Source organism: Balaenoptera acutorostrata, chromosome 4 (assembly GCF_949987535.1).
Source record: "Balaenoptera acutorostrata chromosome 4, mBalAcu1.1, whole genome shotgun sequence".
NCBI classification, from domain to species: domain Eukaryota; kingdom Metazoa; phylum Chordata; class Mammalia; order Artiodactyla; family Balaenopteridae; genus Balaenoptera; species Balaenoptera acutorostrata.
Window position 1 is genome coordinate 71681637 of NC_080067.1, and position 21587 is coordinate 71703223.

General features: G+C 38.9%; 1 protein-coding gene across 5 annotated transcripts in view; it reads left to right on the forward strand.

Annotated features, from left to right (window-relative positions):
* The window catches only part of LPP (LIM domain containing preferred translocation partner in lipoma), a 711048-nt gene that overhangs the window by 435973 nt on the left and 253488 nt on the right, over positions 1 to 21587 (forward strand). For all 5 annotated transcript variants that reach the window (XM_057545523.1, XM_057545524.1, XM_007195224.2 and 2 more), the window contains one exon: positions 5433 to 6125. In XM_057545523.1, the coding sequence (XP_057401506.1) occupies positions 5433 to 6125 (693 nt within the window). The remainder of the gene's footprint in view (positions 1 to 5432; positions 6126 to 21587) is intronic.

A 21587-nucleotide genomic window follows, 5' to 3' on the forward strand; every position in this document is an offset into this window, starting at 1 on the left:
CGTCCTTATAAAGTGTATGTAAAAAAGGGAGAGAGAGTACACCATGATAAAAAGAGTTCCACACAAGGCAGAGTCATTGGCAAATCTAGATCAGCAGAGAGGCGGGATCAGATAGTCACGTTAGAGAGATCACTGTGACAGTACTGAGGAGGAGATGTGAGAGAGAAGTGAGGTTAGATCATGGCAATAAACAGCTCTGAGAAGTGATGATGGGAGCCAGAACTAGGAGAGAGAAAGTGAGACTGGGGTAAAGTACGGGGATGCCAGAAGTAATCAGGGCTTATATAGAAGACATAATAGTAGATTAGGGGTGTGTGTGTGTATGTACATGCGGGGTGTGTTCAGGGAATGGGCGGGTCAACGGTGAGAGGGATAGAGGAATGTAAGATGTTATTCCGAGTTGGGCAAAAAGGAAGTTGAGGGCCTGCTCCCAAAGGTGAGCACGAGAGGTGCTCTTACAGCCCTTTGTCTGTTCTTGTCTCACGGCCACAGCCAGTTCTGCCTGGTAGTGGAGACATCCGTTCAAACAGTGATTGATCAGTCCCTCTACCAGACTACATATAAACTCCTGGGGGCCAGGGAGACATGCGCTATTCATCCTGGGATGCTATCCTCCCATTAACCTCGCTGAGCTTTCCATGTTGAAGATGCTTAGAAAATAATTAATGGAAAAATAACCACATAAAAACACTGCTACAGAGACATTCAAGTCTCAGGGAAAAAAATATGTATATACGTATATATATATATATATATATATATATATATATATATATATATATACACGTATATATATATATATATATCTGTATGAGTGTAATTTTTAAAATGTGCTTGTTTTTCAAAACGAAAATGTTAAATCATGATAAAACTTCAAGAATTTTTGCAAAGAACAAAAAAGAAATGAAATGCCAAAAATAAATATTTGGAAGTGCCTACTAATCTAGTAAGTAGAAAAGATTCGCTGTGTATTTAATTGAATATGTGGGCCAAGAAAGTGTTGCCATAGCTTTCTTTTATCATCAAGAACATAAATAAGTATGCTTTAAAATGATTCCTGTTCTTTACCCCTTCCACCTCCAATGAGGTAAAGAATTTAAAATTGCAAAGGAAAAAAATAGAGCTAAATGTGCTATTTTCACACACGTAGTTTTGAAATAGAAAATACTCAGAAACATGCCGGCACATACATAGCAGAATTCATAATAAAGTTGTGAGAAACCTTCTCATCTAGGGAGATATTTCCTAGAAGTTAGCAATGGCTCCTGAAATTGCTCCCTGATGCCTTCCTTCAAAGACTTTAGGAATCTGTAAGTAGTGAATGTGTGTGCACATGAGTGCATGTTCACCAAGAAAGAAAAAGTGAAAGAGAAATTTGTTGAAAAAAGTTGCTTCTAAGGAGTTAGGTCTACATTCTTTTTTGTTTACTTTATGAATGTGATTGGTTTTCATCTTCAAAGTATATGACTTTTGAAGTATCTGTTTTTGGGGCAGACTCCTTTCCAGCTGCAGCCCAGAGTATGCCTGTCATTAGCTCAGTTGCTCAGTCACTGTCTCCATTTATAGTTGGGTTTGTAAAGTGTTTAAAATAGGAACTCTGGGTTTCTGCTGATCTTGAGTCATCAAAGAAAAGCAAAGCTTTATTCCTTCTTATATTCAGTTCCATCCATGTGGACATTTTTTTTTTTTTACATTTATCAAGTTTAATTTTTATTTCTCAGGAACTTTTAACAAATTATAATAAAATGATAGATTTGTTAATTGCTTAGTAGAGGGTGTAACACAAACTATTTTAAGCTGTAATTATTATAGTTAACAATAATAATAACAATTATTATTATCATCTTCTTTCAAAAATACTCCATCAGTGATTTTGCACAATTCTGTACACCTAAACACTGATAGACACTTAAGCACTTTTAAAACAATGCTTTTATCAAAGTTTCATAGCATGGTAGCATCATTTTTTTAAAGCCTTGATTGAACTCTTTATTTGATAAATTATCTCTGTTTCATTAGTTGTTTTTTCAGGTTGTTTTTTTCCTTGTTCTTTCCTTTGAAACAAATTCCTCTGCCTTCTCATTTTGCTTAACTTTCTCTGTCTCAATGAAATTTGATGAAACAGTTACCCATCCCAGTCTTGAAGAGGTGTCCTTGTGTGGGAGCATCTCTATACAGTCTGCCCAGTGGCTTTGGTGGGAGAACTGTATCTGAAGTGAGCACGAGTTACATCTTTCCCCAGGGTGTGCTGGCAGCTATCACCTTGGTAGGAGGCGGGGCTGGAGATGGAGGGGCTAGGGCCAGAGCCAGGCGTGAGCCAGGGCTTCTCTTCTGTTCAGTGGCCAGTACCACACTAATGGGGGCCAGAGTCAGTCCCCAATGTGGACATTTTTTAAGACCGACATGGTTGACTAGAAAAATCTAACCTTACTTTTTTTTTTTTAGGTTCAAACTGACTCTTCCATACTCTCTGCTACAGAATGTCAGTGTCTTACTGAGCATTTATTTAGGGATTTCTTCAGGATATATATTTTAACAAATCACTTAATGTGGAAACTGCATCTTCTGTTGGGTACTATTGGGACCACCTTCATACAGAAGGGAAAGGCTACTCCACCAAGACAAGAATACTCAGTGATACTTAAATTACAAAAGGAAATGGCAGGTTTGCCCCCTGAGAGGCTATCAAAAAAGGAAAAAAGATAACTCTATTCAACAGCTTTCTGTAACTTAACAGAAAACTAAATCTAGAATTACAAAATCTCTAGGAATCTACAATTGAGACAAATCACAAATGATGGGAAAAGATAGCCGTCACAGTCAGATCCCAATGAAAATGATAGCACACAGAAACTAGTCCCTCTCAAGGAGCTGACTTATAAATGCATTGTGTACATAGGTCCACTTGGGTATAGAGAAGCCATTAGGGACAAAGTGATAATCTGGGGCTAGCAGAATCAGAACTGTCATCTCCCTGGGTTCAAGAGGACCAAGGGGGAGAGCAGTGATTTGAATAGGAGGAGAGAGTGTGGTAGAAGAGAGATCCTAGAAAGGACCAGTGACCCTCCTTGGCTGACAGCTGGGAACTTCACAATCAGGTTCCCAGAAGACATGTGGCTCAAGAGTTTACTGGTGTCTCTCAACAGGGGCACTGTTGTCATCTTGGGTTTGACAGTGATGTGTTTTTGCCTTTTAACCATTCAATGAAAATAGAATCCCCTAATCACTGTGACAGTAAAAAACATTGCCACACATTTCTAAACTCTCCCTGGTCGCTAGGTGATTTCCTCTCCAGTTGAGAACCGCTATACAGAGAATTCCCTGGCAGTTCACTGGTCAGAATGCCACGCTTCCACTGAAGGGGGCATAGGTTTGATCCCTGGTCTGGTCCGGGAACTAAGATCCGGCAAGCAGCATGGCACGGCCCAAAAAAAAAAAAAAAAAGAGAACTACTATATGTAACCAAACATCCCTGAGATGTTTTAATCTTTATCTCTGGATCAATCTAGATCACCAGAAAGCTATTCCCAGAAAGCCATATGTCTAAATCAGTATACTTGTATGTTATGGTGGGAACAGGGTAGCTGTACTATCTCTAGCCCCACATCCAGATCCCAGGCAGGAAGGAGGAAAAGGGAAAAGTAGGAAAGGATCATGCTGTGTCAGGAGAGCTCTAGCTTTTCCAGAAATGCTTCGCATACATCTCATTGGCCAGAACTGTGTCACATGGCAACTCCTATATGCAAAGTAATCTAGGGAAGAGTGGGCACATTGCTGCCCCAAACAAAACTGAAATTTTTTGAGTAATGAAGAAGGGCAGTGGGTATGGGGAAGCAGTTAGCATCTTCCCCACATGTATATATCTCTAATGGCTTGGTGTGGGCAAATGACACTAGAGTAATATAAAGTCTTGTGTCGTTTCTTCCTATACATACTAGAATTGACCTGGAAATTAATGAACAACCGAATTAGGGTGTGGTCATTCATTTCTTGTATGAACAAATCTAATCAGAGTAAGCCAGAGCACAATTAAGACATTCTGCCACTGGAATGTTTACAGATCCCTAATAGACTAGTGCCTTAGGATGAATGTTTGACTCTTCAAACCTTCCCTAAGCCTTTACTTATCCCCAGCCTAACCAAGACCTCTCACAGTTCAGCAGAAAGTCTTTTAATCTTTGTGGCCTTAGGACATTTTTAGGGCATTCAGTAAGTATTTCTGAATTGAACAAATGAATGCGACAAAAAACAAAAAGATGTAAAGGGAGGAGGCTGCATTTGAGTTATCTTTGGTAAATCACTCTTTGACAGGAACCTTTGATCCTAAATTTAGTATTTCTTTGGTTGTACCAGCGGTGTTTGTTTATTTCTCCCAACACCCCTCATTGCTTTTTTTTGTTCCCTCTGCTTAGTCCTTCAGCTCTCTTTCTCTAGTATTGCCTTTTAGCAGTATGGTGACCAAGTCTTTGGGTAGTTTGTTTGAGATCCCATTGTTCAATTTATCTGTTTTCTCTTGGTGCTGGTGCTTTTGATGTTTCTATATGTATTAAAAATAAATCATTGCCAAATCCAATGTCATGAATTTTTTTCTTCTGTGTTTTTTTTAAGGAGTTTTATAGTTTTAGCTCTTACATTTAGAGCTAAAATTTTGGGTTACTTTTTGTATATGGTGTAAAGTAAGGGTCCAACTTCATTCTTTTGCATGTGGATGTCCAGTATTCCCAGCACTATTTGTTGAAAAGACTAACCTTTCCCAATCAAATGGTCTTGACACCCATGTCAAAAATCAAATCATGTATGCAAGGATGTATTTCTGGGCTCTCAATTCTATTCCATTCGTCTATGTCTGTCTTTATGCCAATGGAACACTGATTATTATAGCTTTGTAATAAATTTTGAAGTTGCGTAGTGTGAGAGCTCCAATCTTCTTTTTCAAGATTGTTTTGGTTATTCAGAGTCTCTTGAGATTGCATATGGATTTTTCTATTTTTGCAGAAAAGTTCCATTGGGATTTTGACAGGGATTGCATTAAATCTGTAGATTGCTCTGGGTAGTATTAACATTTTTACAATATCAAGTCTTCCAATCCATGAACATGATATGTCTTTCCATTTAGTTGTATCTTCTTTAATTTATCGGCAACATTTTGTACTTTTCAGTGTATAAGACTTTCACCTCTTTGGTTAAGTTTATTCCTAAGTTTTTTCTTTCTTTTCGATGTTATTACAAATGGAATTGGTACACAGAAGCGCAACTGATTTTTGTGTTGTCTGTGAACTCTTAGAAGGCACGAACCATGCCTTGTTTATGTTTTGCCAAGTTAATACAAAAGTAATAATGGCATTTATTAATATTTGTCTGTTTATGTATTTCTATTTTTCATTAGCAATAATTTTTGTCCTTTTTTTTTCCTTTTCTCTTTTCTGCTTTAGGGCTCTACTAGCTCAACAACAGCTTCTCCTCCAGTCTCCACCCCTGTCACAGGACATAAGAGAATGGTCATACCAAACCAGCCCCCTCTGACGGCAACGAAAAAGTCTACATTGAAGCCACAGCCTGTACCCCAGGCTGGACCCATCCCCGTGGCTCCAATTGGAACGCTAAAACCCCAGCCTCAGCCCGTCCCAGCCTCCTACACTACGGCATCTACCCCTTCAAGACCTACCTTCAATGTGCAGGTGAAGTCAGCCCAGCCCAGCTCTCATTACATGGCTGCCCCTTCGCCAGGACAATTTTATGGCTCAGGGCCAGGGGCCCAGGGCTATAACACTCAACCAGTTCCTATCGCTGGGCAGGGTCCACCTCCTTCTACACGGGGAGGCATGGATTATGCATATATTCCACCACCAGGACTTCAGCCTGAGCCTGGGTATGGGTATGCCCCCAACCAAGGACGCTATTATGAACCCTATTGTGCAGCGGGGCCTGGCTATGGGGGCAAAAATGACTCTGATCCTGCCTATGGTCAACAAGGTCACCCAAATACCTGGAAGCGGGAACAAGGGTATACTCCTTCTGGCACCGGGAACCAGAACCCTGCTGGGATGTATCCAGTTGCTGGTCCCAAGAAGACCTACATCACAGATCCTGTTTCAGCCCCCTGTGCACCACCACTGCAACCAAAGGTAGCGAACTCTTTAATAGAGTGATGGGAATAAGGGGGTACCTATCTTGGTCTGCCTTCCCCAGAAAGCAGAGCCTAAGGCAAAAGTATATGTACTACTTTTATTTCATTAGAAAGTACAATCTGAAGGAAGTGCATGAGTGAAGCAGGAAAATGGGGAGATCCTATTTGGGGATATGGGGGGGTGTTACCAATATGGCTTCCATTTAGTATCAAGTACAACTAATTTTTCAATCTTGAAGGACCTTCTTCCAAAAGACCATATGAACCATAGCAGCTCAGGACAATCTGTTCGGAGAGAGGAAGGGAAAATAATTTATCTTCCAGCTCCTTTTCTGTTGGTCAGAGCTTCCTTCTGTGGGTCATAGACTTCCTCACACTTAGATGTTGCATTTACTTGGTCACTAAATAGATCTGAAGTATCTGATGCCTCAGCAGGGACAGGGAATCCCCACATATGGAGGTGAGAGGTGCTCAGGGCAGCATGAGATGAGCTGATGACAGGTTGGCCTCATGTGAAGGCGGTCAGAACCCAAGCAAAGTTGGTACCATAGTGACTGCTGGGGAAGAACAAGTGGACAAGGGCCCAGGAGACAGGTGAGGCTAAGGAGATCTAAGGTAATGCAGATATCTTGTCTAGTTTTCTTTGGGAAGGGGCTCTAGTAGAATGGCACTTGTTTATTACCCCTTGTTTATCTACATTAATGATCCTCCAAGAAGAATATTACTCTCCAACCTTTAACCTATTAGGCAACTTAAAAATATTCTTTATGACAGTTATCTTTTTTGTTGTTTGATTTAATTTCAAGCATGTATGTGTTTTAAGTCAACATGTTCAATTACTTCCTGTGAATAGGCAAGATATAATACTATACACACCTACTCACCTACAACTTGGATTTTTCATGTGTCCTAGAACCAACATAATGATGTTTCCTCCCACCATGAAAAGAGGAACCAAGGAGAGTTACTTGGAAGGAGTGAGGTGGAGAAACCAATCTAGTTACCAGCCATTGTGTTAGAACCGAGCACTCCCTTCCCTGTAGTAAGAACTGTAAGAAATCAGAAATTGGAGAGCCCTTGATTATCGAGAAGTTCAATGATAAATTGGGAGGATGTACTGGGTGGAAGTTTGGACTATATGTTTGTTTGTTTTTTTTAATCCTTTACACAGTTGAGATTGTCGATTATCAGGCATATCCATTCACATTTTCAACATTATAACAGAATTTAGTGAGGTCCTTACTCTCCGGGTAGGGAGTTTACTAAATCACTATTCTCACATGAAAGCATCTGCTCTGTTAATGATGCAGATGGATTTTAGGTTCCTTAGAGGAAAGAACCCTTCCCAGCAAGTGGGGCCTGTGGGTAGCTGGAGGCGTCCGTCAACCTTATGATTGCCCATTACATGAAAGTGGACCAAGCCACGGTCATCTTCCAACATAAAGATTTCAAGTGAAAACGTTAAGTGTTTTTGAAACATTACTCTTAGAAGGACTTTCTTTCCAAAAATCTCTTTATAAAAAGAAATGTTATTAAGGGTTTTTTGTTCTGTTTTGTTTTGTTTTTAAAATAAGTATTGCCCAAAATAGCCAAGCTGGACAACCTTGCCCTTTGTTAACATTGCAGTATATTTGCATTCGTCCGTCCTGACCCCAGAGCAACCGGTTCAGAAAAAAATGGGGTTATTCAACTTTACCTCACTTTGGTACGATTGCACCAAATTCCCCTACAGAAGATTAAAAATTTAGGTTGGGACAATGGCCATCAACATTTAAGTTCCAATAGGTATGCAGTTTTGCCCTGTCCAAAGCAGCCTGACTGTGATAGGATGGCTGAGTGATGTTCCTAAGGGCAGGAGATGGGCCCTGAGTTATTTAAGGATCCTATTACCCCACCTGGGGAAACAGACATGAGACAGAGCAAAAGTATGTCTAGATGGAGAGAATGATCTGGTGAAGTACGAAGCCAATCTTTGAGTTTCCTGATTTCCCATCATGTCACTGGGCCCTCTGGAACCAATCCAGTAGGGTAAAAAAAAGAATCAGCACCCACTGCAAGACCTGGTTCTAAGATGTTAGGTCCAGAAACATCACTAGTATTTGGTCTGTCTTTGTCAACTTACTTGGGGTGACAGAATGAACTTGTATTAACCACTCTCCAGAAAGCATGAAACTTTATTTTCCTTCTTATTGGAGTAAAAGAATTATTCAGGATGATCTATTACCTTGTTAAGGATTCTGGACATCAGTGGATTTCATGTCATTTAAAAAAAATTCTGAAATATTTGTTTTTCAACAGTGTCATGTGTTTTAACATCATATTGTGCATTTAAAAAATGAAAATCAAATCATGTACTTTTTGATGTGATTATTAAGGAGAGTGGTTAGAGATTGATATTTAGCCATCTGTCTTTGTTTTGGGAAAGGCGAAAGAGGCTGATGAAGCTACAGATATCATCTGTGTGTGTTGTGGGAGCATTGGTCGATGAAGGGGTGGGCTCTTTCACAGTTGGTCTTTGAGCAGCACACTACTGTATTCAACTGCACCTGTGCACAGAGCACCTTATTGTCTCTAATATTAGCTTGGCTTGGCTTAGCGATGTGACTCCTGGCTTGAGATGTGAGCTTCTAATTCTAATCCCAGTTCCTCCCTTGATATTCTTCTTTCAGCTTGAGGAAAGCCTCTAGACCTCTTTATGTCGTGCTCCCAGCCTCAGTAAAGTGGAATGTCATCTTCACTAATTAATTAATGATTGCAAAGGGCTTGGAAATGTCCAAGGGCTGAATAATTGCCAAGTGAGGACTCTTCAGCTTTTTCACTGGCTTTCATTTATTTCCAATTTTTTAGGCACTGATGGAAAACATACCTCGGTGCCTTAAAACAATTACTTTTTGTTACATTGAGAAGTTCTTAGGAGTTTGGCATTTAACCCATTAAGGAAAAAGTTTTCAAAAAATGAAAGAAATAAATCTCCTTTAGATTTGAGATAAGCTGCTTTAATTTTTCCACACCATGGTGTGATATAGAAGAAGAAGCAGAAGAAGGGAAGGAGAAAGTAGGAAAGAAAAGGAAAAAGAAAAAGAAAAAAGAAAGGAAGAAAAGAATGAAGAAAGGAAGGAGACCAAATCAGAACCTACAAGCCTTGGGGGATCATGATTATATTTGTGTTTCCATAATGTGCTGAGCACTGAATTTGCATGCTACAGTAGACCATAATGTGTTTCCTGGACCATGTGAGCTGAGTTCCTTGAAAAATATTGTTATAAGCAAGTCTTTATAAAAGAGAAATGTTCCCTTCTCACTGGGAAATCCTCTTAAAGACACAGTGGAATCTCTTCTCTTTGCCATTTTATAAAAGCTAATATCTGCTGGTTGTTGTGTTGTCCACAGAACTTTTGTCCTGTGTGTTATCTTCACATTCCCATGAGGTAGGATGTGTATTTTCTCCAATATTCAGGTAAGGTGAGTGAGCTTGAAAGCCCCAGAGCCAGAACCTAAAGGCAGTCATCACTTTCAGGTCCACAGTGGCAGGTAGCTTTAGCTTCCGCTTCTTTGTCATAAACCTAATCTATGGCAGCCTCGGCTCTGTTGCAGAGACAGGTATTTCCTCTGTAATATGTTAAGAGTGCTGGTGCTATGCATGTCTGGAAAGCTGTGGAGACCCAATTAGTGGGGGGGGGGTGGTGGTGGTTAAGTTACATTCTAAAACCATCTATTAAAATTTCCTTGGAAAAATCCTTCAGGACAGTGAGAACTTGGAGATCAACCAATCACCTTTCAATAAATCCAACACCAAGTTTATCTTATCCAGAGTCAGAACAGATTACTGCTGTTCATTTAGTGTTTGAATCTGGGGATATTTAATGCGTCAGAGAGGAGAGTGAAGGTAGTGCACTACCAGGGTCAGTGTTGACGGATCCCCAAGACCTGGGAATTGTTGAGATTAAGAAAATATTTGAGAATGTTGATATAGTAGCATTTCAGATATCCAAGTAATATCAAAATATTTAAATTTCATTTCATTGTGGTCTTTTCCACAGTGAAATGGAGGTTGTATATATTGGGTGTCCTGCAAGAATTGGTGGCATTTGGGAGAAAACTATCTTTATGGTAATCCCTATGCTAAATATCTCTCAATTCCAGGATCAGAGAAACAAAAAAGAAGAGTTAGTTAGGGTGGGGAGAAGGATAGATGTGGATATAGGCCTCCAGTCAGGTGCTAATAATACCTAGGTCTGTATAAAGCTGAGGATGGAAGAGATTGCTTAAGGACAGTGACCGTAATATTAGTAATTCCCCTTTGCACAGGGTTTTTCAGTTTCCAGAATGCTTTGTGGACCTCACAAAAAACATAAGCGATACGCACAGGTAGAGGATTTTGTCTCTCTTTCACTGATAGGGGTTCAAAAGCTCCGTGATGAGAGTCACTCACCTAAGGTCATATGTCTAATTCATGGGTGAGCCACGTTTCCAAATCAGGTTTTCAGAAGGTTTGTCCTCATGCTTTCCACCTGGTAAACTATGGATGTTGGTTTGGCGTTTGGATGGGGGGAGTGCCACATCCGCATTGGCAGCCTCTGGGCGTGGCCCCGCTATGGCCCACATCACAGGCAGACATGTCGATAGGCTCAGACAGTTGCGGTGCTGTGTCATGAGATCAACAGCTGCAGGGGAAGCACCGTTAAATCCCTGCTGGGCACCCAGGCTCAGCACCGTGGGGCTATGCTTCCTCTTTCCCATCACTATGTACAATTTATTCCAGTGTTTCTACGTTCACAGTATCTCAAATCTGTTTTCTTACTAAAACCCCCTTTGCTACTGTCCTGGTTCAGTTGTCCCCGTTTCTCACCTGAGCCACTGAAATGGCCTTTTACTGGGTGTCCCCACCTCTAGTCACTCCACACCTGTTCATCCTACACATGCTATCAGATTAACCTTTCTACCCCACAGCTCTGCACTCGTCACTAATTGCCTTTTCTCAAAAACCTTCAGGAGTCCCCACCCAGTTATGGAATGAATTGAAACCCCAGCCTAGATTTCCAGTTTTATCTCCCCCTTTAAACATCCCAGCTTCCAGCTGAGAAATTACATTCCTAGTTATTTTTCATCTCTATAGCTTTCATCTTGGAGCTACTTCTTCCTTGAATGCCTTCCCAGACCTCCCCCCAAATAAATTAAATGTTTGCATATCCAACGTGACCCATTAAGACCAAACTAAAGTGTTAATCTCTCTTGTGAAGCCTTCTCTTCCTAAAATTAAGTTGGACATTATTTTACCCTCTCTTATGTAAATTTTCACACACTTACTGTACTAGAATCATTTATGTACCTGTCCTTCACCAGCCTATGCCCTAGCATATATTAGACTCTGAGATTTAGGGGACAGAGATGGTATCTGAGCACTGTTTCGTCCAGGGTAACTAAGACGGTACATAGTACATTCTTGTTTAATGAAGGTACTTGAAGAAACTTCCTATGTCCTAGTAAAATAAGGAGTAAGCCCTGCTTTAGAATTTAGCAGATTGTTGATCAAAATGCCAAAACCCAAACCTACACCACCAAATTAGCTTAGGTGACCTCAGTAACACACGCATTGCCACATGAGCAACTCAGTATCCAAAGTAGCTAGATAATTTCTCATGTTCACAATTGTGCTAATGTTTTACATTCCTTCTGGGATACTTGTGTGTATGTATATGCTGTTATGTACACAGTCTTTTTTACTTTTTGCATTTGCCAAATGTCCATAGAATTTGTTGATTCAGATTCTTTAATTACCTTTTTGAGGTTCAATTTATATACAATAAAATGTGCCCATTTGAAATGCACAAGGCAGTGAATCTTTGGCAAATTTGTGCACCTGGGTAACCACCATCAAAATCAAGATAGAGAACACTTCCACTACCCCACAGAGCTCCCTCGAGCCCTCTTGCAGTCAGCCGCCTTTACCCTCAGCCCCAGGCAACCTTTCTGCTTTCTAACATGGATTATTTTTACCCTTTCTAGAATTCCATATAAATAGAATCATATAGTATACACTCTCGCATCTAGGCGCCTTCTACTCACTATAGTTTTTTTGAGCTTCATTTGTGTATGTATCCATTATATGGATATACTACATTTTGTTTATCCATTCACTTGTTTGGGGGCATTTATTTTTTTTCCCATTTTTGATTATTAATAAAGCTGCTATGAACATGCATGTACAAGTCTTTATATGAACATAGTTTTCATTTTTCTTGGATAAATACCTAGCAGAGGAACTGCTGGGTTGTGTGGTAAATATTTAACTTCATAAGAGACTGCCAAATTGTTTTCCTCAATGTACCATTCTACAATCTCACCAGCAATGTATGAGAGGTCCAGTTGCTCCCTAATCCTGGCAGTACTTGGTATTGTCAGCCTTCTTAATTTTAGCTATTTTCAAGCTGTATAGATGTATCTGATTGTGGTTTATATTTACATTTTCCTTTTGATTAATGATGTGGAACACTTATTATTCATGCACTTGTTAGCCATTTGTATGTCTTCTTTTGTGAAGTGTCATCAAATTTTTGGTTTATTTTTTAAATTGGATTGTTTCCTTTTTTTTTTGTAAGAGTACATTATGTATTCTGAGTAAGAGTCCTTAGATATATGCATTCCCAGTCGGTGACTTGACTTTTCATTTTCTTAATGTTGTTTTCTAAGAGCAGAAGTATTTACTTTTGATGGAGGTCAATTTATCACTTTTATCTGCTATAGTTTATGCTTTCTGTTTCCTTAGATATTTTTGCCTCCTCATGGTCATAAAGATTTTATTCTGTGCTTTCTTTTAGATGTTTTACAGGTACATTAAAGGTTATAATTCACTTCAAGTTAATCTTTGTGTATTGTGTGAGATAAGGGCCAAAAGTCATTTACCCCCACTGAGACACACAGTTTTTCCATCATGATTTATTGAAAAGACTCTTTTCTTCCGTTGAAATACCTTGACATCTTTGACAAAAATCAATTGACCACAGATGTGTGGGTCCACCTGGACTCTATTCTATTCCATTAATTTCTATATCTATCCTCAAGCCAATGCCACATTATCTTGATCTCTGACTTTTGTACAAGATTTTCAAATCTGACAATATAAGCTTTCCATCTTTCTTGTCTTTCAAAAGTGCTTTTATTATTCTAAGTCTTTTCCATTTCCTTATAAATCTTAGCATCAGCTTGTCAATTTCCACAAAATGGCTTGCTGTGGTTTCAGTTGAGATTTTGTTGAATCTATAATTTGAAAAGAGCTGATATCTTAACAATATTGAGTCTTCCAACCCATGAACATGGTATATCTCTCATTCTATTTATGCTTTTATTAATTTCTTTCAACAATGTATTGTAGTTTTACCCGTATCTTGTTAAATTATTTCATATTCTGGGTGCTATTATAAATGGTATTTTTTAAAAATTCTTAATTTGCAGTCATTTTGTAGTGTATACAAATACCATTGATTTTTTAATATTGACCTTGCATCTTATGACCTCTTTAACAGTTTTACTAGCTTCTTAAGACTCCTTAGGCTTTTCTACCTGATCATTTCATCTGCAAATAAATTCTTGATTCAACTGTTTATTTCCTTTATGGATAGGAGTCTATCCATCAACTTTCTATGTTTGGAAGATTTGCTTCTTGATTGAAGAAGAGACAGTTTCCTACAAATTTGAAGGATGGAAATTGGAAAAAAAAATTATAAATCTTTACTTTCCATTCCTCTAGACTGGCCTGTTGAAACTGTTGGACATAGAAGTTATCTTCAGAATCAGTAGGTTATATAGTCCCTTAAAATTACAGATGAGAAACTGAGGCCTGAAGAGTTACAGTGACCTGAAGAGTTAGTTATACAACTAGTAAGTGGCACATTTGAGTAGAAAACTTAACACTTTTTTCTAAATCACAACTTCTCTCTACATTGGTTCAAGACCAATGAGATCGGAAGTATAAAGGACCTTTAAAAGGTATAATAACTATTGTTAAAAGGAGCTTATCTCCTGGCCTTAGACCTCCACACTAATTCTGTAAGGCCTCTTAATAATAGAAAATGGAGGCCATTCTGGTGTTCCTTGTTCGGGCTCACAGTTGTTCCTGTGAGGTGACTAGTTCTTAGGATCTTTATGATTCTGACTCAGTCTGTCATCTCTCCTTCCCCTGATTTTATTTTTTTAATTTATTTATTTTATTAGAGTTTTTTTAAAATAAATAAATTTATTTTATTTTATTTATTTTATTGAGGCGAGCAGGGGCTACTCTTCATTGCGGTGTGCAGGCTTCTCATTGCAGTGGCTTCTCTTGTTGTGGAGCATGGGCTCTAGGCACATGGGCTTCAGTAGTTGTGGCACACAGGCTCAGTACTTGTGGCTCTCAGGCTTTAGAGTGCAGGCTCAGTAGTTGTGGCGCACGAGCGTAGTTGCTCCGTGGTATGTGGGATCTTCCCAGACCAGGGCTCGAACCCATGTCCCCTGCATTGGCAGGCAGATTCTTAACCACTGTGCCACCAGGGAAGCCCCTTCCCCTGATTTTAAAAGTTACCATGAGGATGGATGTCCTAGTACTAAGTACTAAGACATGTCTGTGAATATTATTTATTCATTTTACTTGTATAATGTTTTTCATAGATTTAGAGGTTTGAAAGTATCCCAGGTCCCTAATCTCTTTGGAAATTTAAATAGTTTTAACAAACGACTCTACCAATATGTAATTTTTTTGTGTTTAAGAGCAAGAGAACGCACTTTATTTTGCAAGTGGACCCACTGATATGTCTCTCTAGAAATCTCCTTTCCTTCTTGGCCAGCTGCAAACACCCACACTGTCCTATTTCAGAGGAGAAACTATAGTTGTTCTCCTCCCCAGAAAACAAAGACACTCAACCACTATCAATGTATAATAATTAGTGGTGAATATAAAACCTTTGACAGATGTTACACACAGAATATTGGGAAGTATCCCAAGGTGAAAGTCAAATAGCTGACTTTCCAAATCTGCCATTGTCCCAGAAATATTTACTTGTTATGTTAGGTCTTTGATTTTCTGAAATATGGAAAACCCAACTTTTGGATATATTCTTAGCAAATAATACAGTGTTTGCTCTATTTCATCCTTAGAATTCAGTGACTGTTCTTCAGAAAAATACAATATGGTTTATTTCAGAAGTTTACTTAACTATAACTATAACATCTTAGTTTATGTAACAATAACATGTAGCATTTTTGTAACCCCTTACAAAATTTACCAAATACTTTCATATGTGGGGAAAACTCTGTAACATGTCCAGGGGCAGCTTGCCTAGTATCATACCAATACCCAATGTCAGAAGAAGGATAAGCTCTTAGGTCTTCTGACTGCCAGCCCAATATGTTCTTTCCACACAGTGACACTTGCCTTCATTCGTAGCTGTCTGTGTTTACATGTGTTAGCTCACTGTACAGTTATCCAAACATCAAATATTGATTGGGCCAGACAGTTTAGGGGTTAAAACCTTAGAGTTGTATTTCTGGGACGTAACACATTTAACATTTGAAACCTAAGATTCAGTCAACATTATATCAAGAGTCCAGGAGTTGAAGCTATATACTAAATATAAGTTCCAGATAACAGGCCCCCTTTTATTCTGTCTTTAAAAGTATTTGGTATATTTATTGCTCAAACATAGACACCTTGTTTATTTTTTATGTACCTTTAGGTATTATTGTGAAAAGGGATAAGAGAGTAGAGGTGTGCTTTGTATTCTTTATAGATCTGTTAGCTAAGTGTATTTTTCATTGTGCATACATGCAATCTTTAACATGAATTTGGATAGACTTACTATAAAGATGATACTTACAATCTTTACCAGATGAAACCCCATTTTTAATCCTGCTTTTCATCCCATCCAAAGGATGCAAAGTATTAAGCAGGCTCTCCATGAGACAGCTGAGGCTGGTAATCCCTGCAGGGGTGGGGAAATTGCTAGTGACCAGCAGAGAACCAGAGAAGAGTTAAGCAAGGCAGGTGGGGAACATGGACCAGGGCCCTGCCAACTGCAACCCATGGGCCAATCTCACCTGCCACCTGGTTTGGTAAATAATGTGTTATTTGAAATTCAGCCATGCTCACTTGCTTAAATATTATCTATGGCTGCTTTCACACTACAACAGTAAAATTGAGAAGGTGCATCAGAAGCTGATCTTCCAAGCCCAAAACATTTACTGTATGTCCCTTCACAGAAGAAGTTTATCAACCCCTTACTGAAAATATGGAAATGACTTTGCAAAATTTAGGTTCTCGTTAAAATTGCTTGAACATTTTTCAGCTATTTTTTTCTTAACCAGTATATACTACATCTGAGCCGGAGGTTATTGGTGGGAATCTGGGGGGAGGGAAGAATTAAATATCAAAACTCCAAATTTACCTGCTACTTACAGAATAGATTCTGCATCCCTCCTGTTTTCCCAGCCTGGTCAACTACTCTTTGGCCTTCAAGAGCTATCTCTAATATTAAGTGCTTGGAGAAGCTTGACCATTCACCCAGTCCCCACATATTATTAGTTTGTCTTTCTTCTGAATTCTTCTCACAGCACTTTTTAAAATCCCTTTACTGTAGCATGCGTCTTATTGGATATTTTAAATAGATAATAACTTTATTGAGATATAATTCATACACAATAGAATTTACTCATTTTAAATGTACAATTCAATCGTTATTATTGTTATTATTATTTTAGTGTATTCATGGAGTTGTGCAACCATCATCAGTTTTCTCATCCCAGGAAAAAGCTCCTTACTCATTAACAGTCACTCATTTCCCTCAAACCTTCCAGCCCTTGGTAACCAGTAATCTACTTTCTGTATCTATGGATTTGCCAAATCTGGACATTTGGAATATACAATATATGGTCTTTTACTGGATTCTTACCATAATATTTACAAGTTTCATCTGTGTTGTAGCTCGTATGAGTACTTCATTCTTTTTTATTGCTGAATAATATTCCAGTGTGTGGACATTCTACACTCTATTTATTTTTTCATCAGTTGATAGGTGCTTGGGTTTTTTCCACTTTGGCTATGATGTTATCAATATTTGAGTACAAGCTTTTGTATGGACGTTGCTTTCAGTTCTCTTGGGTATATACCTAGCAGTGAACTTGCTGGGTTATGTGGTAACTTTTTGTTTAACCTTTTGAAGAACTGTTGGACTGCTTTCCAAAGGAGCTTTGCCATCTTACATTTCCACCAGCAGTGTATGAGCATTTCAGTTTCTCCACATCTCCACATCCCATTTGATTTTAATCATGTTACGTGTCTGCCTCCCCAGGTAGACATCTATGTTCTTCAAGTGTGTGAATCATGTCTAATTCAGTTGTGTTTCTTGTACACCTAACATAGTATCTTGCATATGTCAGGCACTCATGAAAGAAAGAATCAATCAAAGTGAAATGATGGACATGGACCCACATACAGTTCTTATTACTGAGGGTTCTTTGTGTTTTTTTTAATAGCTGTGCTTTTATAGGTGTTTAATTTTTTTTTATTCTAGCTGTGTTCCTGGTCTCTTCTGGTCTTTAGCTCCTAGCTTGTATTACCAGTAGATTAATCTTCTTTCAGATGGAGTCTATTTTAGTCCTTGTTAATTTCCCAGCCTACATCATTGTAGTTTTTCTCTCCTTTGTTGTGGTCAGTTTAAATTGCTCTTGTCTCTGTCCCATACAGCTCATGTTATGTGTAAACCTAAAGAAGCTTTTTTCATCACTGAGGGAAATAGGACCCTCTGATCTCACCTTCTCCCACATGGCACTGTTGCTCTTTTCAGAAGTGATTCTGCTCTTCCAGGAGCTCAAGCCTGAAACCTGAAGTCATGCTTGATTCCTCTTTTCTCTCACACAGCAAAATGCCTTCATCTCCACCTTTAAAGTGTGTCTAAAACCCCACCATGTCTCAGCGCCTCCACTGACTGCACCTATCCAAGCCCCAGCACATCTTGCCTGGGTCATTTAACCCCCTCCTATTGCTCTGCTCTACTCACCTTTGTTCCACTTTGCCCTGTTCTCAACCCAGAGTGATCCTGTTTGTCACATTCTTTCACTGTCCTGCTCAAAACTCTCCAACAGCTTCCCATCTCAGCCAAGGAAAAAAAAAAAAAAAGCCGGAACTGTGCTTACAAGGCCCCACTGTCTCCACCCATTAACAGGCTGACTTCATCTAGCTCCACCCCCACCCCCCCCTTCAGCCACACTCCTGTTTCAGGGCCTTTGTTTTGTTGAGCCCTTTTCCCCTGGTATCCACGTGGCCTATTCTCTCACCTCCTGCGGGACCTCACTCAAACGTTACTTTGCTGGAGAAGTCTTCCCTGACCACCCTAAAATCCCTCCCCTGCCCCAAAGTGTCCCTATCTACCTTCACTTTATTCCCCTGTAATGTTTTTCGTTTTTTTCTTTTTTTTTCTTTGTTTGTTACATTATGATTTCACTGCACATTCCTGCTCTTAGAGAACAGAGACCACGTATTTTTATCATTTGTATCAGGCACATAGATAAGTGCTTAAAAACATAACAATTTTAAAAACTAATGCAGGCCACGCAGTCTGTATATAGTGACTGTTTGCTCTGAGCTATCTGGAGCCTCCACAGTGTGCTTGGTTTGATTTCTTTTTTTTCTTTTTTTATTTTTTCTTATTAGTCATCCATTTTATATACGTCAGTGTATACATGTCAATCCCAATCTCCCAATTTCCCCTGTAATGTTTATTTCCATCTAACATACTGTATATCTTAATCATTTGTTTTTTTGTGTCTCTCCCTCTAGAATGTATCCCGAGAGCAGAGTTTTGTTTGTTTGTTTTTCTCTTTAGTTAACTGCTATATAGAGAACACTGTTTGACAAGTAGTAAGTCCTCGGAAAAAAATGAATGAACAAATGCTGGGCACAGGATCATTCCCTCCGTTATTTTTTTATCCAGATAAGTCTGCAGTGATGTGACAGTGACTTTTATTATGTGAAAAGGGTGCAAAGCCCTGAGGTCTTCCAATATATGCCACCCATTTATGTATGATTTCCCCAAACTGCGTGTTCCCCATCCCACCCGCCTTCTACTACCTGAGCTCCCCAGCCCTCCCTTTAACACCATGATAATGTTGACATGGTAGATAGACCCTGGTATTTGACATCAAATCTGAGGTTGGAGTCCAAACTACAAAGAAAGTCCTGCGTGATGACAGATGGGCAAGTACTCTTTGATTATAAAATACCACAGCTATTTGAAAGGTTATTATTATAATTTGAAGGACTTAGAATAAAGGAGGGGAACCAAAAATCTTAAGTGATAGATGGGGCTGTTAAATATTTTAAAGCTATATCAGGTACTGTGCTAAGCACTTTCTGTGGATTAGCTCATGCAATCTTCTCAGTAACACTTTCAGGTAGATAGTGTTATTATTTTCACTTTGCAGATAAAAACTGAGTCTTGGAGAGATTAAGTAGTTTACTGAATCCAGAAACTCTTTCTTTTATAAATTTTCATGAATATAAACAAAGTTAAGAGTTAAAGCAAATTAGGTCAATTTTATTGGAAGCCAACACATGGCTTCATTTGTACATTCATTCATTAAAAAATTATTCAATGTCTACTTTCGGTGCTGGGTTAGAGTCAGAAGGAGGGTAATATTTCATTCTCTTCAAGCTTATATTCTAGTAGTGTTTTCAGAAGAGAGGCAGTAAGACATAAGTTTAGGCAGTGATACTTTCTGTGGATAAAATAAAAGATTTTAATAATGAGATAGAGAGTGGCTGGTTTAGATAGCCAACTCAGGAAAGTCGTTGGAGAAATGACCTTTGAGCCAAAACCTGAATAATGCACAGGAGCCAGCTGTTCTAAGATCTCGGTGAAGAATATTACAAGCAGAGAACAGCAAGGACGAGTCCTCCCAGCTTGGCATTTACAGGAATAGAAAGAAAGCCAGGGAAGCTAGAACTTACTTGTTGGAAGAGAATAAATAAAATGAGATGATAAAGGTGAGCAGGGTCCAGATCTCATGGACTGTAGTAAGGAGTTTGTCCTTATTCTAAATGAAATGGAAATCCACTGGAGCATTTTAGCAAGGGACTGATAAGGCCTGGTTTTGTTTTAAGATAATCCCAGCCACTGTGTAAGATCAAAGTGGTTGTAGGAAGATTTGTTAGGTTCTGATGCTTCTGTGGTTTCCCTTAAAACTATTGAAAAGATGGGCTTATGAACTTTCTTATTTGCAAATAGAAAAGCTTTTATGTTAAGAAATGCGAAGGTATGGGCCACTTTATGAGTATAGAGTTTATATCTGCAGATTCCTATAGTTAAACAGACTCACAGTCTCTGGCTCTAGGGGCAGTGGAGGAGTGTGGTTGTTGAATGAGAAGTGGAAATAGCAAATACACACCACTTGTTCTCTCACAAGTGGCAGGGCAAGTTTTCCCAAGATAGGTAGTAATGGAAGCCATGATGGTTCAAGACGTTTGGGAGATGAACTAGAGTTGACTGTTTCTCAAAATCTTCTGGTTTTAATTACTTCGCCAAAAAAGATACAGTATGACACTACTATATATATATATTTTTTAAATGGCACTTGTGCAGTTAAAAACTGAATACTCAGTTAAAGACAGCATGGACATGGGTGAGGGATGAGAGTTTTATCTACTTCTATTTCTATGACAGGCTCACTAGGATAACAGGGACCTTCTTCCTCATCCAGTCTCCACCCCTGGTGTCAGTATAACCAATAAAAGGCAGATGATGGCATCACGTTCTTCAAGACTTTCTGTTCACACCACATGTCATTCACCTTGACATGTGCTTCTCATCAGCTCGATTTTTTGTCTCACCCTCCTCTTTCAAGTTATCTTTTCAAGTTATCCCTTTGCCTTGAAACGACTACTACCGCAATACTTTGCAGTCTTTATAACGATTCTCTGTATAAATGGCCCAAAGTGTTTATCAACAGGGGACCGCTTTCCCAGCACCTGCAATTTGGAGATATCTTAAGGTCTTTCTGTGCAGCTCAAGAGCTGCTTACAAAGTACCAATGTTAGTATATTGCTGCATAGAATTATTTTTCTTAAATTTTTACTTTCAACAAATAACATATACCATTTTTCTAGATGCCAAAAGATAAGCAAAAAGTCAACTAAAATTTAGTTCATCCTCAAAGAGCTTGAGATATGTATTATTGGTGACACTGGCCTCTGACCATTCTTACCTTCTTATTGATCAGTGTGAAGTACAAAAAAAAAAAAAATAGAGCTAGCATCCCCACTTGCTTAGAGAATAGAGCATTTCCCCCCACGATCAGTTACTTATGGACAAATAGTTCACACAAGATAGGAGTTGTAAATGCTAAAAGAAAGGGCCTGAGAGAGTTCTAGGGATCTTCAGAAGAGGTAGTGATCTTCAGTTTTGCAAGGGTTCATGTAGGATGTGACCTCTATTAG